The following is a 19,287-nucleotide window of genomic DNA, read 5'->3' as shown; positions in this document are numbered from 1 at the left end:
TGGACCACGGGACGGCATGAAATACTCCTTTTCAAGTCACACACAATTCGGAACCTAGCCCCATTGGTTCTCAAACCCTGCAGCTATAGACCAGGAAAGCTGATTCGTCTCAAATCGAGATGAAAAAACTCTTCTCGCCTTCCCTAGGCTCGACCATGCACCTCTTCAGAATCGGGTCTGCACAAGAAATCCGGATCCTCTCGGGCGTGGCAGGACTCCTCAAGCTCAGCACATCTTCCTCGCCATATTGTTTCCTCGCAGCCTTAAGGGCATCTCTTATTGCGAAGAAGACTGCGCTTCCCATAAATAGGGGCGGCTCCCCTACGCCCCGCGAGCGCTGGATCGTGCGGAGGTTTTTCCATTCAACATCCTTCAGCAGAGAAACGTTCATGATTTGAGGAATATCTCTGAATCCAGGTATCTTGTACGCGCCCGGTCCGCGGGTGAAAATTTGCCCGCTCGCCCTGTGCCAAAGGGATTCCTCGGTGGTGAAAAGGCCTTGGCCTTGGACATATGCGCCTTCGATCTGCCCGTAGTCGATTGCTGGGTTAATGCTCCGCCCGACGTCCATCTTGATGTCCGAGCGCAGACAGGTCCAATCCCCGGTTAATGTATCGATAAGGACTTCACTTGCAGTTACACCCTGCGTGAAGTAGAAGAACATCTTGCCCGTATTCTCCTGGCTTGGGTCAGAAGGGTTGGGTCCCCAAATATACCCGATCTCGGGGGTCTTATAGAAGCCCTGCGCCGAGAGATTGACACGATCAAAGTAGGCAGCATGAGCTAACTGTTTCATCGGTGCAGAGGGCCCAAATTTTTCTCGATACGGTGCGAGGCGCTCGTTGATCTGCATGCAGGCGTTGTATGCAGCGTAACCATTCAGGTCTGACGAAGCGGATGCCGCCGTGCTTGAGGCGTTCGCGACAGTGTTTGTCGCGGTTTCTGAGATGTGCACGTCTGTGAGAGGTACCTGGAGTGCTTCGGCCACGATCATACAGATCTTGGTGTGTAGCCCTTGGCCCATTTCGGTACCCCCATGGGCGACTAGGACGGAACCGTCATGATAGATGTGGACGAGGGCACCGGCTTGATTAAGGAAGAGGGCAGTGAACGAAATGCCGAATTTTGTGGGGATGATGGCCAGCCCCTTCTTTTGCCATTTGTGTGAGGCGTTGAATTCATCGACCGCTTTGCGGCGTGCGTCGTAGTCTGCTGACTCTTTGATCTGCTTGTACATCAAAGGCACATGCCAATCCTCGAGCGCTTGGTTGAAGTGTGTTTTTTCGCCGTCTTTGTAGAAATTGATTTCTCTGAGCTTGTCGACGGGGATCTTCAGATGATCTGCAATTTCCTCCATGTATGATTCGGCAATAAACATGCCTTGAGGGCCACCAAAACCACGAAAAGCACTATTGGAGACGGTATTTGTCCTGCAGAGACGTCCGTCCACATCGACATTGGGGATGTTATAGCACCCGTCAACATGTGATAACGCTCGATCAACAACGGCAGCAGACAGATCTTGAGACCAGCCAGCATTGTTGAAGATATTGGCTTTGAGGGCCTGGATTTTGCCGTCCTTGTTGACTCCGACCTTCCAAATGCCCAGGAAAGGATGTCTCTGTCCGGAGGTCATAATATCCTCGTCCCTATTGAGCATGCATCTAACCGGTCGCTTGACTTTGTTTGCTGCAACGGCGCAGATGGTGGAGAGTTGAACAGATCGAGTCTCTTTACCGCCAAATCCACCACCAAGACGTTTCACCTTGGAGACAATCTTATTTGATTGAACACCGAGAGCCTTTGCAATGTACGCTTGTGTTTCTGATGGGTTCTGCGTACTGCTCCAAATTTCCATCTCCCCGTCCTCTGGCTTGGGAATTGCCAAAGCCGCCTGAGTTTCCAGATAGAAATGCTCCTGACCACCCATCCTCGACGTGCCTTCGAACACGTAGTCACACTCTCCAAAGGCCTTTTCAACATCACCTCTGCGGATATATCTGTAGTGCTCATAAAAGCTTTGATTCTCTATGGCCTCTTCAATGGTGTATATGGCCGGTAGCTCTTCGTACTGGATGAGAACGGCACGTGCACCGGCAGCAGCTTGCTGGGAAGTGTTCGCCAGGATCATGCCAATAGGTTGGCCAGCCGTAAAGACTTCATCTTCCGCAAAGAAAACTTCATCGCAAACAGGAGCACCCCACCAGTTCGCTTTTGGATCTGGAAAGTCATGTCTGTCCACCCAGGCGACCACGCCGGGAAGCTGAAGAGCAGGGCTGGGATCAACACCGATCAACTTGGCATGCGCTTTGGTTGATAAAACTAGACAGCCAATAAGTTCGTTCATTTGTACTGGAATATCGTCCGTATATTGGGCCTCGCCAGTGCATTGTTTCAGCGCGGCCATGTGGGGATGTTCCTTCCCGAGAATTTTCTGCGAGTAAGCAACGGAAGCATCATGATCCTTTTGGCCAGTAGAGATTTCCCTTTCGATCTCCTCAATAGCTTCTTTGTCGGCCTCTTTGCTAGATTCCTCGATGTTGAGCAGGACATCCTGGTAGAAGCGATAGAAGAACCCGAGTGCCAATGATTTTCGGTACCAGGCCATGCCTCCTGGCACACCAAACGGAAGATTGAAGTCATGCTCCAATGCGTTCATCACTCCTTCTAGAGTCTGAGGATCTGTAAATGTTTTGCCCACGATATATTCAGAAGCCTGCTTGGCCTCGATTGTGATGGGAGCCATGCCTCCATATACCAAGTTCGCATTCTTCACTTTGTAGTCGTTGTCCAGCGCAACTCGAAGACATGCATTGACAATGGCGATATCATCGTCTTTTCTCTTCGATTGCTTGTAAGATCTGACATACTCGCCTTTCTCAGCGGTAAGAGGAATCCTCATTGCAGCGATGACAGCGTCTGCAGGCAACGCTGTTACCCTGTAGCTCTTGAAGAAGCTCGACATCGGAATCTCTGTCGTCTTGTTGAGAGATTTGGCAATCAGAGTCGAGTTTGTTGCGACGAAAACTGGATTGAGATCGGAAATAGGTGACGCCGTGGCTAGATTCCCTGCGGGAGTGCCAACATTGCGGATTTGCCGACCCGCAAAATACCTGATGGCTTTCTTGATAGCTTCGAATGGTTGAGCCTTGGTTGGTCCATAATGCTTGACAGCTTCATCACATATGTTTTCCAAATCCGTCAAGGCAACATTGCCTCCAATCTCAAGATAGTCATCGTAGAAAGAGTACTGTCGAAGTTCCGCAATATCCCCCACGTACACTGACACCGAATACTGCGCCGCCTTGAACTTGATCTCGATCTGGGTTTCTGTGCTGCCGCCAATCAACTTGGCGCCCGGATGGGCATTCTTGATTTCAAGCAACTGTTGGAGGGTCACAGGCCTATACCATTTCTTCCTCTTGTTGCCGAAAGCCAGAGGCTTGAACTCGTGCTTCTTCAGAGCTGGAGGGTATATTAATTCTGTCGCCTTGTCGTAATGGATGAAAGACGGAGGGATGAACTTCTTCTCGACCGTACCGTCCATGTCATTCGTCTCACCATTAGGGGCGCCATTGCACGAGCCGCCGTTATCCATGCAACAGCCGGAACCACCATTTGCAATCGATTTGCCACACACCTTGTTGAAGCTCTGAGCGGCGTCGAGTATGGGCCTGTAACCCGTGCAACGACACAGATTTCCGTCAAAGTTCTCCTCAATTTCCACTTCGGATGGCTCAGGGCCGGAGTTTCTAAGCAAAGCATACAAGCTCATGACTATTCCTGGCGTGCAGAATCCGCACTGGCTCCCACTAGCCATGGCAATTCGTTGTTGTGCGGGATGTGGGCTTTTCGAGCTGCCGATTCCCTCGATGGTGATGACATGCTTGCCGTCAACGCTGGCCAGAGGAGCCAGACAGGCATTGACCGACGCATGGTATATCTTGTTCGTGGTGGGATTCAATTGCGACACGACGACGGTGCAGGCGCCACAACCACCTTCTGCACAGCCCAGCTTTGTTCCCGTCAAACCAACGCCTCTTAAATATTCCAATAGTGTGATTTCTGGATCCAACGAGTCCAGCTCGACCTTTGTCCCATTGAGGTAGAAGCGGAGTGTATCATCGTAGCTTTCGGTGAGGGAGGCGAGGGAAACCACCTTTTCAGCAGTCGCTGCTGGCTCGAGGACTCCAGGAGCCATCTTGAATATGCGGGGCTGGCGGGACACTGTGAAGAGAGGAAAGGCAAAGAAAGAGGAGGTAGTTCTGTCAAGTTAGCATTCCAAGTCTGAGATTTTTTTAATGCTTGTGAGGTAAACGAAGACAGTCAGAAGATTCAGGGACAGGTTCAAAGTCGTACGGAGTCTGTCCGACGAAGAAATGAAGCTGAGGAGGCCGAACAGACAGACACCTTGGAGACTACCAGGCCCTTATCGGCGACGGCCTGAAGGTTCTGACCAGAGCAGAAGCAATTTGTTTTCATGGCACGGTATTGATAGGCAATGGAGCGCGATGGGCGAGAATGCGCGAATCAGCGGGCGACCATTGCAATCTCGTAAGAACAGCTCCTGGTGGCTGACGTTGATCAGTGTTGTGAGATGGAATCCAGTCCTGGAGCGAATGAACGCAGTGGAAATGTACCTTCGGAGTAGACCAAGTCGACCTGGCTTGCTGGGCCGGTCACCCCTCCTTCTCGAGGGGATGGGGGAGCGGCGAGCTCCGATGTCAACGCTACCAACCTACAGCACTTCTGCCCTGGCTCCAGAACAGGGCATGGTCCAGATGACCAGACATCTGCTTATGACAAAAGAGCCCTCGGCAATGGTTTTGCCTTGAGCCAATCCATAAAGAGAAGAGGGTCCGCAATGCACAACAGAACCAATATTGCAAAAGACTGTGGCAGAGACGACGGTGGTTACCTGAACAAAGCTGGTAAGATGGCTCGGAGGAGGGCGACAATACGCAACAGACTCGTACGATGGGCGACTTGGCCGCCATTTTCATCTTCGTCTTCATCTTCTATCCCAACCTCTCTCTGTGTCTATGTCATACTCCCGCTCCACTCGCTGTCGCGAAACTATCATCTCTTGTCCACCCGCTAGCGGTTCACGCCATGGGCGGTAGGTAATGCGTTTCCCACATCGTGTTCACCTCCACGTTGTAAAAGCGCTCTGGCACCTTGAAATCACCCCATTCACCTATCAATTGCATACACAGGTAGGTCAATGCCTCCTCAGTCCAGCCCCCCGACATGACCAGCGCCGAACGGATCATCTCCAAGGCCCTCATACAGCTGTCCTCGGCCAGCGGCTTGCCGACCGACAAGATGCGCTGGATGTGGTAGTTGAAAAGCTGCTTGGCGGATTGCGGCGTCATGTCGTCCGGGAATATGATTTGCAGTGCCACTTCGCCGCTGCCACGCACCGAATTCCATTGCTGTTGTGTCGGTTGCACAATGCTCTCGTCGAGCATCTCGATGTCTTTGAAGATGAAGTAATCTGCGTCTTCCATTGCGCGGTAGACCGCCTGTCTGTGACGCTCGACAATGTTATGGTATTGGCCACGAACATAGGGTCGCTTGGGGAGTTGTCTGGCGCGAATCGTGTCTCGATCGATTGGTCCGGCGATCGTGTTCCTTCCACATTCCATAGCCCAATGGCGCTGGAGGTCATCGTACAGGTGCTGCTTTCTGCAATAGCGGGTGAAGCTGGAGGTGCCACAGGCAGGGCAGATGACCACGGCGTTGTCTGAAATCCGTCTGTACGTTAGCAAGTCTCGCGTGGTTGCAGATCCAATTCTGCTGCATAAGATCAGAACGAGAACTTACCCCAGCAACTCGTCATCTTACGGCAGTCAGGTTTCAAACATTTCAGACGCGGATCCAAGCTATCGAATTTGAATTCAGCGGGAGGGTGAGGCTCTTCATCGCCAGGCTGGCCGTGCTGCAGAAAGTTAGTAGGGGAGCAGCCAAAGGGTGCAGGGGATAGAGGGCGTGCATTCCGTGGCTTCGTGCCTCCTTGGGTGGAACTAATTGCTTGGGTCTGAGAAGTTGTCTTGGGATTCTCGGCATCCTTCTTCTTGGTTTGTCCCTTGTCCTTCTCACTCCCTTTCCCATGTTGCTTGTCCTGTTGACCTTTGCTAGAAGAGGTGGTGGTGATAGCATCTTTCCTCGATAACTCTTCTTGAGTAACCGTCCGATCAGAATCACTTGAATTTTGAGAAGCAGTATCATCAAGATCTTGCTCCAGCTCCTTAGCTGCAGGAGTCTTACTGAGTTTCTTTGCCTTGCCCCTCTGCTTCAGCTCCCTAGACAGTAATGCGCTTGTCCTCTTTGCGGAATTTCCTCCACCAGACTGAACAGCAGGCGGCGGCAGAGCCGAGGCTGGTGGTGGAATGGGGAGTGATCCAGAAATTGTGATAGCCGCCATCTTGTCCGCAGTCCCAGAGCATCCTTTGTCCGCTGAATGCTGTTCTCCCTCATTTGACACGGTCTGGGTTTGGGCAGTTGTTTTTGTGGGTTTCTTTTTGCTCTTCTTTGTCTTTTTCTTGCGCTTCTTTGTGGGGACGGCCTGCACATCCACCACGGCGTTTTGATTCAACAGGTCATTCATGATGTTTGAAGAAGAGGCAGATGATGGGGGGGATGAAGATGGGGATGGTCCTGAATGAGAGTTGTTTGCGTGTGAAAGAGAATCTGGGCTGGCAGAAAGACCGCGTACACTGCCATCTCTCGCTGCCGAGCCGTCGCCATCACTAGGGGGAAGCGTTTCAGGAGTTACGGCAGTCTGTTCATCAATAACGGTTGAATTTGTGTAGAACTTTCCCCGGCCAATGGTTTCGACAAGAACGGCTGCTTCTGTTCGCTTTGGATGATGAACAAAACGCCGGGCTTCGGAGAAGATCCGCATCGCGGTCATGATGGCTACGGCCATGTCTTTCTGCAAAGAGTCAGCCTGAAAGATTCGTTTGCTCGAAAGACTTTCGACACTCACGATTGGAGCCTGACATGTCCGAAAACAGGAACGCAAAAAGTTCCGATGCGTGACTTTGACGAACAACTGCCATGAACATTTGGCCCGATCCAGGCAGCCTATGTCAAATGTATGATGGGTGTACTTGACAAGACCAGCCGGCAGCATGGTCTTGTCCACGATGATAAGGGTCTCTTCTTGGAGCCCAGCAAATAGTAGCTCGTTTCCATTTGAGTCTGTCATGGAGAACGGAGTCAATGATCTGCGATCCTCTTTCATCCTCTTCTGATACACCTGTCGAAGAGGAGCCAGTTGCTCATTCTGGGTGGTCCAATTCAATTCCTGAACACCTTGAATCCCCAGTGGCATTATTTCTCGTGCAAGTGATCCCTGGCCGTCGAAACATTTGAAAAGCTGCTCCGCAATGACACTACCTATACCCAGGGCTCTGGTATCTGTGTTGAACAAGAGGAATATTTTCTGGCAAAAGCCTGCAAGGATTCCTTCGACATGCCTACCTTTGAAAAAGGGTCCAAGCGCGTGAGTAACAACTATCAATTCCTTGTCTTGCAGGGCGATCGTGTGGATACGAGACCCATCGGAGGGCCATAGCACTTTCGAGTCCTTTAGCGACGAGGAAGTGTGGGAGACGTATGCCTTTGAGTGTTCGAGGCTTCGTTGCTGGGTATGTATCTGTCCCATGGGCTCATTGTCTGATCTGTCGGTTGGAATCACTCATCAGCAAGCATCCTATCATGACTTTAAGGGGCCCTGCTTACGCGCTTGACATTCTTACAGACGGTGTCTGGACGTGGACTTTTTTTGCAAAGAGCCTGAATCTGCAGCTGTTCCACTGAGAGCTGGCTTCTGAGCCAGGTGGTGAGGAGTTGCGAGGTCAATTTGTGAAGAAAATTCGTCGCAGTCGACAGCAGCAGCAGGAAAATGGCATACGTGAAGGAGTACCGGTGCAAATGAGCACGTGCTCTAGATTTCTCACCAGAAGCATTGCCATATTCACACGAGCGTCCCAGGCCATCACGAGGCTGCGTGTTGTGCTATATATGTTTGTTTGGGGAACAAGGATAAGGCTGGTGAGATTCATTTCTAAGACTGGGTATTGCTGATACAATTTGGCAGAGTGCCCCGTCCTTCACTAGTATATAGGTATATCCAACCTACATCGGAGCAGCAGTTTTCGTTGCCTGTCGCCGTTCTCGCAAAGCGCCAGGAAGCCGTTGAACTGACCAGGCACAGAGCCATCCCGGAGACACCGAGCATATCAAAGTGAACAAAAGTCTCCTAGGTGTGTGTAAGGAATAATTCGTCCTGGATAAAAGAAAAGCGTACTGGGTTGGCAGCACAATGTTGGAAGGACGTTGGAAAAGGGATGCTCGCCTGCTCTACCGGTTCGAGGCAAATAAGGTCTAATCTTTTTACGGCTAGCAGATAAACGTGATTTGGACAAGTCCTGATGCCCCACCTGCGATGCGGCCTCAACACCTGGGTTTTTCTGACCTGGTACTCATTGTCCCCTATCACCCACTTCTACAGCATTTTCTTCTCCAACTCCATACTCTATTCTTTACCTATTCGCGTGTTGCTGCGACCTGCTTGTGTGGTTCTTTCTAGGCTTATTTGCAGTTGATGGCAGATCTCAGCAACATCCTGGCCGCACTGGCGGCCCAGAGGCAAGGAGGCACACCTCAAGCCGCTCCCGCTCCACCTGTTCCAGGTGCTCCTTATCCTCCGCCTCAGTATGCCACTCCTCCAGGCAGTGCACCGCCCTACGGTCTACCTCAGCCCATCCACTCTGGGAGCGTTGACCTGACCAACATAAAACCAGTCAGCTCGGGCTCTGTCAGCATTGCCGATGCCGTTGCCAAAGCTCGCGGCATAGCTGCCGAGAAAGGTCTCTCTTATGAACCAGGTAGACGTACGTGAAGCCGCCTCGGCATTTGAGGCTGTCGTTGACTGTTGCTGTATAGCGCCCATTAACCCATCCGATCTTCGTACCGGAAGCAGGACATACCGCCGCTCGAGGTCACCATCCCGATCTCCTCCGCGGCGGGAAGGCTATCGCGATGCCTACAATCCCTACAGGGACGAACGACGCGGGACCGACCGCGGATACAATAGAGACCGTTCATTTTCTCCGAGAGGTGGGCGTTATTCTCCCGGGCGATACAGGGACGATCGGTCACCCGGCCTTGACCGCGGAGGCGAAGGTGACTCGGAAATACTGCCCCTAGACAAAGGTGTGGTTGGGCTTATCATTGGCCGTTCTGGAGAAAATCTACGCAGAGTTGAAAACACCACAGGCGCCCGCGTCCAGTTTATGGATGGCCCCGAAGTGCCGGGTCCTCAACGACACTGCAGGATATCTGGCAGCCGAGCGGCGCGTACAGCTGCCAAAGCCGAAATTTTTAGGATCATTGACGACAATGAAGTTGCAAAGAGAGGGCAAGACAAGTCACGCACCAACCAAACCAAAGTCACAAGTACCAAAGAGGGTGATAGCCTTCAAATGATGGTTCCTGACCGAACAGTGGGCCTAATTATTGGTCGAGGAGGGGAAACCATTCGCGACCTGCAAGATCGAAGCGGGTGCCATGTCAACATCGTCGGAGAGAACAAGAGTGTGAACGGCATGCGACCCGTCAACTTGATCGGCAGTGCGTCGGCTCAGCAATACGCCAGAGATCTGATATTGGAGATTGTGGAGAGTGACCAGAAGGGCATCAGCATCAAAGATCTCCACCGTGAGCGGGAGGACTCGCAAGGCAAGCTCAATGACAGCATTGTCGTGCCCGGCGAGGCAGTGGGTATGATCATCGGCAAAGGTATAGTTTTAAGTCCTTTGTTGATCGTGTGCATGGCACTAATTTCCGTCCAGGGGGTGAGTCTATCCGTGATATGCAGAATCAAACAGGGTGCAAGATCAACGTCTCGCCCGCTGCTGGACGAGACATCGAACGCGAAATTGGTTTGATTGGCAGTCGACACGCCATCGATGCTGCCAAACGTGCCATCATGGAGAAAGTTGATGTTGTGGTAAGCTGTCACTAATGGATAATTCTTGCTGATGCATCTTCACTAACGCATATCAGCGTGCTCGAACACAAGCTCGTGAACGTGAAAGTCGCGACGACTATATGGACAGATACCCGGGACAACAGCCCACATATGCTCCCGCTGCCGCCGCCGCCGCTCAAGGGGTTGCACCTCCTCCAGCTGCCGGGGCGGCCGACCCATATGCTGCATATGGTGGGTACCAGAACTACCTTCAGATGTGGTATGCAGCCATGGCGGCTCAACAACAAGGTGGCCAAGGTCAAGGTGAGCAACGATAAGGCGCGTTGAGTGGACCGACCGTGACCTGGCTCGTGACTGTGGAATTTTGATGCCGTTGTCGGATGATCTCTAAACTCCTCGACGACCATGCTCTCGCCTCTTCGACGTCTGGATGAGTGCTCGCCACGCTGCCTTGGCCAACGTTCGCACATGCTGTGACCTGCTCCGAAAACCAACGTTCGACCTCGCAGAATCTGGCTTCGCATGAAATCGCTGTACACTTACACACGTCTCTGTCGGTGTGATACGCCTCCTTTCGCTCCTGATCGTCGTTCGTACTTGCAACTCAGCCAAATTCACGTATCCGCAATCTACAGATCTCTGTGCCAGCTGCATGATGGAACGATGCGTCTTCGTCGACAGATATTGAGGTTGGTTGGACTTGTCTCTTCGCAAGACGACGAGCAAGACATGATGATGACCGCCCATGCTAAGGAGAAAGACGTGGGCGTGCTAGTGACATTCGCCGCTTCGCAGTGTTGATCAACATAGCTTCAAGTACCAATCGGGGGTTGCATCCTCGCTTACCCTGTGTAAACACCGCAGATAGTGCGACTGTGCTGAGTGCTCGATTATAGTGGACAGCCTCGCGTACTCGGGATAGGTATGGTAGCTTGATCACGGGATGAGGATGCGAAAGACGCTAGGACTGAAATAGCAAGGCGGCCAAGACCACCTACTTATAAGCTGAAGCGAGGAATGACATCATAGCCTGTACCTCATATCTCCCCGCTCAACGCCACAGCAATAAAACACGATGCTGATCCCGCGGCGATTGGCGCCGAATCTTGGACCATGCTTTAAAAACCCTGCCTGCCGCCAAACCTCACCGTCGGCGCTTTTCCTCCTGGTAGGCACCATTGGGGGATATCGGATTGCTTCGTGGTGTCTCCCTTCCCAGCCTCGCGCCACTTCCCCATCCGGCGCTGCATCCGCCCGTCTACAGTTGACCACGTCCTCAGCGGCAATGGGTGTTCCTGAGTTGCGTCACGACCGCGACGGGTCCTAGCAAAGCGAACGGGTTTGTGGTGGCGGCTGGGATGATGGCGAGGCAATCTGAAGATGAATCCACTGTGCCATCTCATTCCCGTGCGATCTTGTTTCATCTTCAACTTCCACGTGAGAGCGCGTGTCGGACGTGGGAGCAGCAAGCACGAGATGGTTGGTGGGCGCTTCTTCAGCCTGGTGGCGCTATTTCTGGACTGCGCGCCAACTTTTGTTTGGAAACATCGCCACCAGCCGATATTCCTGCACGACCACATGCGACAAACTCTTTTGAAACACTCACAATCTGTGTCTAGATGTTCAGAAGAGTCTCTTGGAACATTGGTGGTGCGTCTGCAACATGGCGTCGACGTCGATGGGAAAAGCGGTACGTACCGGCAGAATCCTGCTCTAGTTCTATTGAGCCTTATTGTTCTTATTGTCCCCCGTCTCTCGTTATTCTTTGTCTACAATCCCCCATTCACTTCCCTTTCGATTTTTGGCTCTCTCCGCCTTCTTCCATGTCACGAGTCTCCTTTGTTTGTGTCATACATTGCATTCACTCTGCTGAGTCTTGTTGACTGCCTTTGTCGATTAACCGGCCTTGTCACTTGTACCACCACCATCTTGGTCCTATCTGTTTCTTTCTCTGATCCTGCAAAATCAACTACTCTCACCCATCGAAACGACCTTCCCAGGCAATCAAGATACTTACTTGAACTCCAATATTAGATAATTTCCTGTCGATTTTTGCACCATGTCTGCCCCGCCAGTCCTCGCGGCTGGCGCTCCTCCATCCATGCCTGCCGGCAGCCATGAGATACGAGACTACTACTCCAACCAAGGCCCACCTCGGACACTACCACACACTGCACCATCCATCACACCCTACCTTGGCCTCCGGGCTCGTTTGTCACAGATATGGCTTAATCGATGGACCATTCTCCTCCTACTTGTCCTCGCTCGCACCCTTATCGCAATCTCCGGAATCGACGACAATCTGGGCTCTGCAAGACGTGAGGCACTTTCTGCCTGCTCCGACGTGGAATCGATGGGTTCCGTCATGGCCTCTATGCCTCATTATATGTCTCAGGGCGTGAATGAAGTGGCGGCTACTGGTATCGAGAAGTCGGTCAATGGCCTGATTCGGATGACGACCATGAGTGTCACGGCAGTGGAAGAGATTGTGGTCTTCGTGATCGGCATGATGACCAACACCTACCTCTGTCTGATCACTTTCGCCGTTAGTGGAAGCCTGCATTCCGTCATCGGAGCCCTCGACTCGGCACAAGATGGTCTCAATAAACTCACTCAGAATCTCGGAAACGACCTGTCGGGCGCTGTCAAAACTTTTGAGGATGCCTACAACAGTTTCATCGGCAAACTCGAGAGCTTTATTGCTTTCGGCCAAACCGTCGACCAACCAGCGCCTCTTAATCTTACTTCCGAAATGAACTCTTTGAAGAATCTCAAACTACCGGCGAACCTTGACGCCGATCTTCAGAAACTCAACAACTCGATCCCCACTTTCACCCAGGTCAAGAATTTCACTGAGAGCATCATCCGCCTTCCGTTCGAAGAAGTCAAACAGCTCATGAACGAATATGTGGGCAATTATACCTTCAACCGATCCTTGTTCCCAGTCCCGCAGAAAGAACAACTTACCTTTTGCAGCGACAATGATGGGATCAATGACTTCTTTGATGGGCTGGTCAATTTGGCTGCTCTGGCCCGCAGAGTCTTCATTGGCGTGCTGCTTACCCTGGCAATCCTCGCGATGATCCCAATGGCGTGGCGCGAAATCAAACGATGGCCAAAAATGCAAGAGCGTAGTCAGTTGGTCAATTCTGACGCTCGTGACCCGTTGGACGTGGTCTACTTGGTCAGCCGACCCTATACGTCGACCGCTGGAATCAAGCTTTCCAACACATTCCAGTCCCAGCGCAAAAAGGACCTCGTTCGCTGGGTCGTTGCGTACGCTACCTCTGAGGCTGCATTGTTTGTGCTCGCCCTCGCCATAGCAGGTCTGTTCTCCTGTGCCTGTCAAGCCATCCTGCTCCGAGCCCTGGAAAAGGAAGTTCCGGTCCTCACGAACCAAGTCGGCACCTTTTCTGACAAGGTGGTTGCGCAACTCAACAATGCTTCTGAACAGTGGGCCATCGGCACCAACGCAGCCATTGCCGCGACGAGCAAGGATATCAATCAAAACATGCTGGGTTGGGTGAATACGTCCACAACTGCGATCAACGACACACTCAACGCATTTGTGGACGAGACAACAAAAGTCCTCAACACCACATTCGGCGGCACTGTGTTGTACAGCCCAATTATGGAGGTTCTCAACTGTCTTGTCTTGCTCAAGATCCAGGGCATTGAGAAAGGCTTAACCTGGGTTCATGATAACGCGCACATCGACTTTCCGTTGCTTCCGAATGATACCTTCAGTTTAGGCGCCGTAACCAGTCTGGCGGACTCCAACAATCCCTCTGACTCTTTTCTCGCGAGTCCAGGGGACACTGCAAGTGACAAGATTTCGGAGGCCGTAGCACGATTCATTGCTGCGCTAAAAAATACCATCCGGACGGAAGCGATCATTTCAACTGTTATCCTGCTTGTCTGGGTCTTCGTCGTGCTCATGGGCATCATTCGAGCATTGATGCTCTGGCGTAGACGGGACAAGGTCCGTGGCGAAGGCGGTACCCCAGCATTTCCTTCGAATATCGCAACAAGCCGGGAATTTCGATTAGACAACCGAGAGCGGTATACTGGGTTTGCGGATATCCCACTGACCAATTTCAACAATTCTCGGCCAATGTCACCTGCACCAAAGTATACGCCGCCTGAAAAGCCGGAGACGCGTGAAGAGGACTATCAAGATTCAAAGCTAGGGTTTTCTGGGCGTCAATGATATCAAGAGACGCAGCAGTCACAGATTGACAGCAAGGGACGAAGTATCTGGCATGGGGATTGAGATCGAAATGACTAAATTGAGTTTTTGAAATTTCGTGATCGCAAACGACTCCCTGCGTAACCGAGATAGCTACACACCATCTTGAGCACTTCAGACATTCATACCAGATTTAACTGGACAAACTCTCCAGGATTGCCATACAGCGGAGAGCGAACCAACATTTGTGGAGGGATAATGGAATTCCGATTGAAATCATAGGAGTGAGAAACAAAGCCAAATGGGTGGCATTGGTAATGTGTGTGTGATGTTGAATGTTGACATGCTATGTGGAGGACCTCTTCTTTGTTATGGCTCAACACCCGCCCGGACGCGATGTCGAAAAAGAAGAACGCTGACATCCCCGGGCTTTTACTTGGAGGCCACAACGAAGATGAATTCCTCAAGGTCAGCACCGAGGGACTCGAGTTCCTTCCCGGCCCCTTCTCCGGTGGCACAGCGTGCTTCTCTCTTCCTCTGGTTGAGAAGTACCCTGCTCCCTTCTCCACTGACCTTCCGATAGCCCTAGATCCCTACAGTGGCTGTCGCGCCTTATCACTCTGTGGCAAGGTGTCAAGCAAGGCTTTCGGTGTTGCGATTGGACACTGTGCCATTCTATCGCAGCCGGAGTTGCGTGATGGAGTGGAATTATAAGTTCTTTCGATCTATATACCCTTCGTTTCTCTTCAGAGGGAAATCGTGAGTGGTATCTCGAGGACGAAGCAGGTCTTGCGTAGGATGTTCGGACCCACGTTGGTTTTAGAGCCCCCTTGATCTGTTTTGGATGATGTTGTGTAGGCTCTTCCAACCCGAACTTCTTTTGTTGTTGAGCTATGGTCTCGAGGGATATCTCATGGAATGCTGTTGATGTGTGCTTGGATGTTGAGGCCCTCATTGGCTGTTGCAGTCCAGCCCTTTCCTTTTGTCGTCTCGGGAACTTCGCGTTTCAGCCGCAGTCATTGTCTCTTCGCTGATCTTCGGAGAATCGAAAACCGTGACTTCAGCGAGGTGGCAGGATGAGAGGGTCTGGCTTCAACACGAATGAGTTCACCTTCGTAGGGAGATCCGGCTTGTTGCTTCCGGCGGACTCGACTGTGTACGTCAACACATGATTCGGCTCTCAATGCATGTTTCCAATGAGCAGATCATACAGTCGAGATTTGGTGGAGGCCACCCAGTCATGATGTCGCTTCGAAGAAGGTCCCTTCTTCCATATGCCTCTGGTGGATCAGATTTCAGCATGCAAAATCCGATTTTCACCGGTATGCAGAGAGATGTGGCAGAGAGGATGGGCTTGTGAGCTTTTGCCCCGCAACAAAAAGCATTTCCGAAAAAGAAAGAAAAGAAAAGAAAAGCCGTGGGCTGGGTCCTGAGTTTGTCTGGGTTGTCGTCAATTTACGTGCCTGTGTCCCGCCAAAGAGAGTCGAAAAAGCGGGATGACAAGTGTGCTTATGTTAGTTGATAGCAGCCTTGGATAGATACCGAAATATGCAGGATTCAGCCCGACAACCTTGGAAATCCAGTGCTTCTTCTCTATTGAACCACGAGTCGCCCGCTCCAAGGACGTAATCTGCCCTCTCCTTCGCTATCCGACCTTGCCGTCATTCCGTCCCTTCGTGCTCGCCATGTCGGTAATCCGTCTGTTGGGAACCTCGCACGTTGACTCAAGTCCGAGCGCGAGGCTGGAGTAAGCGACAGCCGATTTTACCCCGGATGTGGAATAAATATATTTAGTCTGGAATGGAGACTCAAATTGCTTCACTTCTTGTCGTTTCGTCATCTCCTTTTCTGCGTCGAGAGGCTAAGAGGTCTATCCAGTGGAAGTAAACCTTGGGAGATCTTATTCCCCAACTCCGAAAAATCTTATAATTAGTAGCGCGGTGGCAGTCGAGGTAAGACCACACTCTCGGGGCAGGCATGGCCGAAGAGTACACACTCTTCTACAATGACTACTCTATCTGTTCGATAATGGTCCGGTACACGGTTGCAGTCATTCAACATCTTCAAGATGGGCACATCAGGATCAACGAGCAGCCAATTGATATCCAGCACGGAGGACAGCTGGCGGAATCTTACCTATGTGAAGTTAATCCCCAAGGGACAGTACGTCGTGTTGACACACGACGAACCAAGCTGAACCGGGTGGACAGGTTCCAGTCTTGAAGAGCTCGAATTCACAACGTTTGAAGACGCCGCTCAGCGAGAGTGTGGACATCACGTATTTCCTCGCCAAACATTTTCCCACTCTGTGTCCTGCCCATGTTGCCTCACAGATTACATCACTTCTCAATGAGCTCCACGATATCAACTATTTCTCCTTGACATATACCCACAAGCCTCAACGTGCCGTTGACATGGAGAACTCCGTGCAAAAGGTCCTTGTCCGCTCGGACATTTCGGAACGATACCGCAAGGCTTTGGAGTTCAAGCTCGAGGTGTAAGTTCATGAGAGGCGCGGCGAGACAAGTACTCATTGATCTATGGACAGGATTCGCGCGACGCGGGCTCCGGCGCTCACCAAAGCGGCGGTCGTGGTACAGCAACAGAAAGCGCTGTCATTCCTGTCGAAGATCGAAGCGCTGTTGGGGGCTACAGAGGCCAATGCGAAGGGTTCAGACCATGGTGGCTTCCTGTGGATCTTTGGTACTCCTGAGGCGACGGCTCTAGACGCGCATGTTGTACCGTTCATTGCTCGGCTGTTGGATGTTGGGAGGGGAGCGATGTTCAAGGATAATCCTCGGGTGCGGGCTTATGCGGATCGGGCCTTTGAGACCGAAGCATGGAAGAATGTTATGCAGCAGAGGAGGACGGTGTACGGCACGTATCTCTAATCCCATTTGTCTCTTTCTCGACGGTCTAGACGAGTTTCAAGGTTTTGGAGGACCAGTTCGATGCCATAGCAGATATCATCAAAATCTTTCAGGACCGTCAGAAGACAAAGATATGCATATCAACTCGGCCATCTGCAAGTCTTGATTCGCTGTATAATTCATGCCTAACCTGAGGCATCAGGAGCTTGCCGAGTCTGACATCAAGCTTTACGTTGAGGATAAGCTCGTCAAGAACTTAGCCTCTAAAGATTCTCAACGGCCCGCCACTCTAGCGTCGGAAGAGATGTGTGAATTAGTCGAAATGGTCGTGAACAAGGCGGAAGGTGTTTTCTTATGGGTTCGCCTGGCTATTGAATCCCTGCTTCGAGGCAGTCGGAAGGACGACGACTGGGGACTTTATGTCAACGTATCGAGCAATTGCCAGAAGCGATTTCCAATCTCTATGAACACATGTGGAAGCGAATGGCACTCGACCAAGCTTTCTACGCAAAGGAAGCTGCAGCCTATTTTCAATATATCCGGCGATTTGGCCGTTGTTCCTTGATCGACCTCACAGTTGGTGGTGACGAAAAGTTGAAGGAGCTTTATCTGGGCACCTCAACAAGATAGAATTTAGAAAGTTTTGGAGAGGGTCTCGATCATGAAAGATTGACCCAGAGAGTCCTGACGCACTGCGCGGGCTTTCTCGAAATCCGTGATGTGAGTGAAGGTCGGGAAGTTGACGCAGAGAAATGTTCGCGGTTTGGAGTCAGGAAAAGCGAGCTCATGCGATACCCAAACACAATCGACAGACTCACTGAGATTTGCCAGAGTCACCGTAACCTGGGTGTGTCGTTTCTGCACCGGACTGCCGAGAAATACCTTCAGACCCAGTCAGGCAAGAAGTTGCTCCAAGCTCAACCATTACTGGAACACGAACTCGGCATGAGGCGGTACAAATGCACTCTTGTTTTGATGAAACTGTGTACAATAGGGCTGCACCCGGAAGCGATCAGCGAGAACCTAGCCAGTATCTCCATGTATAAGCGACCATTCCTGGGCTACCTGGATGAGCACAAAGAAGTCGCCATTGCAATATCTGTGCAGCTGGAGGAAATCGTCGAGAAATTCAAGTCGCTGGGCTTCTTCCTAGACGAGTGGATGAAAAGCAAGTGGCCATATTTCACGGACACGGAAAATGTGGACTATACGAAAGCCTTTGCTGAATTCAGTCATCGAGCTTACACAGAACTCAAACTGAGGATCTCAGGCTTTGTTCAGAAGAGACAGTATTTGACTGAGCTTCTCCGCAGCTGCGTTAGCCGCATTCACTGGTCTAAGCAACAAACTCTTTTTATAAACACTCATCTCTTGCTGGAATTGGGGGCTGGTCCTAATTAAGAGTTGATTGTTAGTTCCGTAAAGCGTGACACAAAGAATTACCTCACAATATAAATATACATGGTCCTAATGGCCGAAAACCGGTTTAGCAACATTCTTGGGGGTGGGATGCTCCCTTTCATCAAGGCTGGGGCTGATCTAAACATTTGGATTCCACGTCTCATCACTTAGGGTCATCGTGGCCCTGGATATTGGCCTGAAACCGCTAATCTAGAGACATATGACTAGGCATTTGCGCTGCTTCGCGTTAAGGCTTGCGATTTGATCACGCTAGATTAGACCGTTTAGAGGTAGATTAGGTGTATGAGGTAGGGGTGGTTAGTGACCAACGAGGCCTCGTTTTTACTTGTACCACCAGAAACATGGTGTACCGTAACGTCAGAGAAACCAAGACTGCGGGTATATAGTGCTCGCCACCACTTCACGTCCGATCACTGTTATCTTAAGAGGGTCTCTTTTGACTACCTCCCGAGAGATGATTTATTGCAAGCCGAAGCTAACCAGAGGTTTTTCGACAACGGAATCGACGCGGTCGAACTGGGGGCTATTCTGACGAAGAAATCGAGAGCTTCCAATCCCGCAGACGATATGAGAGGACCATAAAAAGGGAAAAGGCCAGATATACGACATAGAGATGACAAAATTTATCGAATTGTGGCAGGGTTTAGAGAAATATTCCAGTGAAAGTGCAGAAGGACAGCATGACGAGGACAGGCGCAGGAACGAATATGCGACAAACTCGAGCAATAAACAAACAGTGGATTCATGGAACTCTGGCCTCAACCACCGGATACGGAATGCTGCGCCACGTGGCATCGATCAAG

General features: G+C 51.3%; 7 protein-coding genes across 7 annotated transcripts; 5 read left to right on the top strand and 2 right to left on the bottom strand.

Moving 5' to 3' along the window:
- Nucleotides 1-109: 109 nt before the first annotated feature.
- Nucleotides 110-4,201, bottom strand: Z519_08850 (xanthine dehydrogenase; the record flags this gene model as incomplete). Its single annotated transcript, XM_016766577.1, has 1 exon — nt 110-4,201. The coding sequence occupies one exon, from the start codon at nt 4,199-4,201 to the stop codon at nt 110-112; it is 4,092 nt and encodes a 1,363-aa protein (XP_016616875.1).
- A 904-nt stretch (nt 4,202-5,105) lies between these two features.
- Z519_08849 (uncharacterized protein) lies at nt 5,106-7,672 on the bottom strand (the record flags this gene model as incomplete). Its single annotated transcript, XM_016766576.1, has 2 exons — nt 5,106-5,746; nt 5,827-7,672. The coding sequence occupies 2 exons, from the start codon at nt 7,670-7,672 to the stop codon at nt 5,106-5,108; spliced, it is 2,487 nt and encodes an 828-aa protein (XP_016616874.1).
- A 942-nt stretch (nt 7,673-8,614) lies between these two features.
- Z519_08848 (uncharacterized protein) lies at nt 8,615-10,320 on the top strand (the record flags this gene model as incomplete). Its single annotated transcript, XM_016766575.1, has 4 exons — nt 8,615-8,903; nt 8,956-9,810; nt 9,864-10,021; nt 10,078-10,320. The coding sequence occupies 4 exons, from the start codon at nt 8,615-8,617 to the stop codon at nt 10,318-10,320; spliced, it is 1,545 nt and encodes a 514-aa protein (XP_016616873.1).
- Nucleotides 10,321-12,062: 1,742 nt separating this feature from the next.
- Nucleotides 12,063-14,213, top strand: Z519_08847 (uncharacterized protein; the record flags this gene model as incomplete). Its single annotated transcript, XM_016766574.1, has 1 exon — nt 12,063-14,213. One exon carries the CDS (start codon nt 12,063-12,065, stop codon nt 14,211-14,213), a length of 2,151 nt encoding a protein of 716 aa, XP_016616872.1.
- Nucleotides 14,214-16,169: 1,956 nt separating this feature from the next.
- On the top strand, nt 16,170-17,083 carry Z519_08846 (uncharacterized protein; the record flags this gene model as incomplete). Its single annotated transcript, XM_016766573.1, has 3 exons — nt 16,170-16,355; nt 16,403-16,689; nt 16,741-17,083. 3 exons carry the CDS (start codon nt 16,170-16,172, stop codon nt 17,081-17,083), a joined length of 816 nt encoding a protein of 271 aa, XP_016616871.1.
- Nucleotides 17,084-17,243: 160 nt separating this feature from the next.
- On the top strand, nt 17,244-17,627 carry Z519_08845 (uncharacterized protein; the record flags this gene model as incomplete). Its single annotated transcript, XM_016766572.1, has 1 exon — nt 17,244-17,627. The coding sequence occupies one exon, from the start codon at nt 17,244-17,246 to the stop codon at nt 17,625-17,627; it is 384 nt and encodes a 127-aa protein (XP_016616870.1).
- Nucleotides 17,628-17,848: 221 nt separating this feature from the next.
- Nucleotides 17,849-18,463, top strand: Z519_08844 (uncharacterized protein; the record flags this gene model as incomplete). Its single annotated transcript, XM_016766571.1, has 1 exon — nt 17,849-18,463. The coding sequence occupies one exon, from the start codon at nt 17,849-17,851 to the stop codon at nt 18,461-18,463; it is 615 nt and encodes a 204-aa protein (XP_016616869.1).
- Nucleotides 18,464-19,287: the final 824 nt, after the last annotated feature.

This window comes from Cladophialophora bantiana (genome assembly GCF_000835475.1).
Source record: "Cladophialophora bantiana CBS 173.52 unplaced genomic scaffold supercont1.14, whole genome shotgun sequence".
Classification (NCBI taxonomy): Eukaryota; Fungi; Ascomycota; class Eurotiomycetes; order Chaetothyriales; family Herpotrichiellaceae; genus Cladophialophora; species Cladophialophora bantiana.
This window is presented reverse-complemented; position numbering and strand designations above follow the sequence as displayed.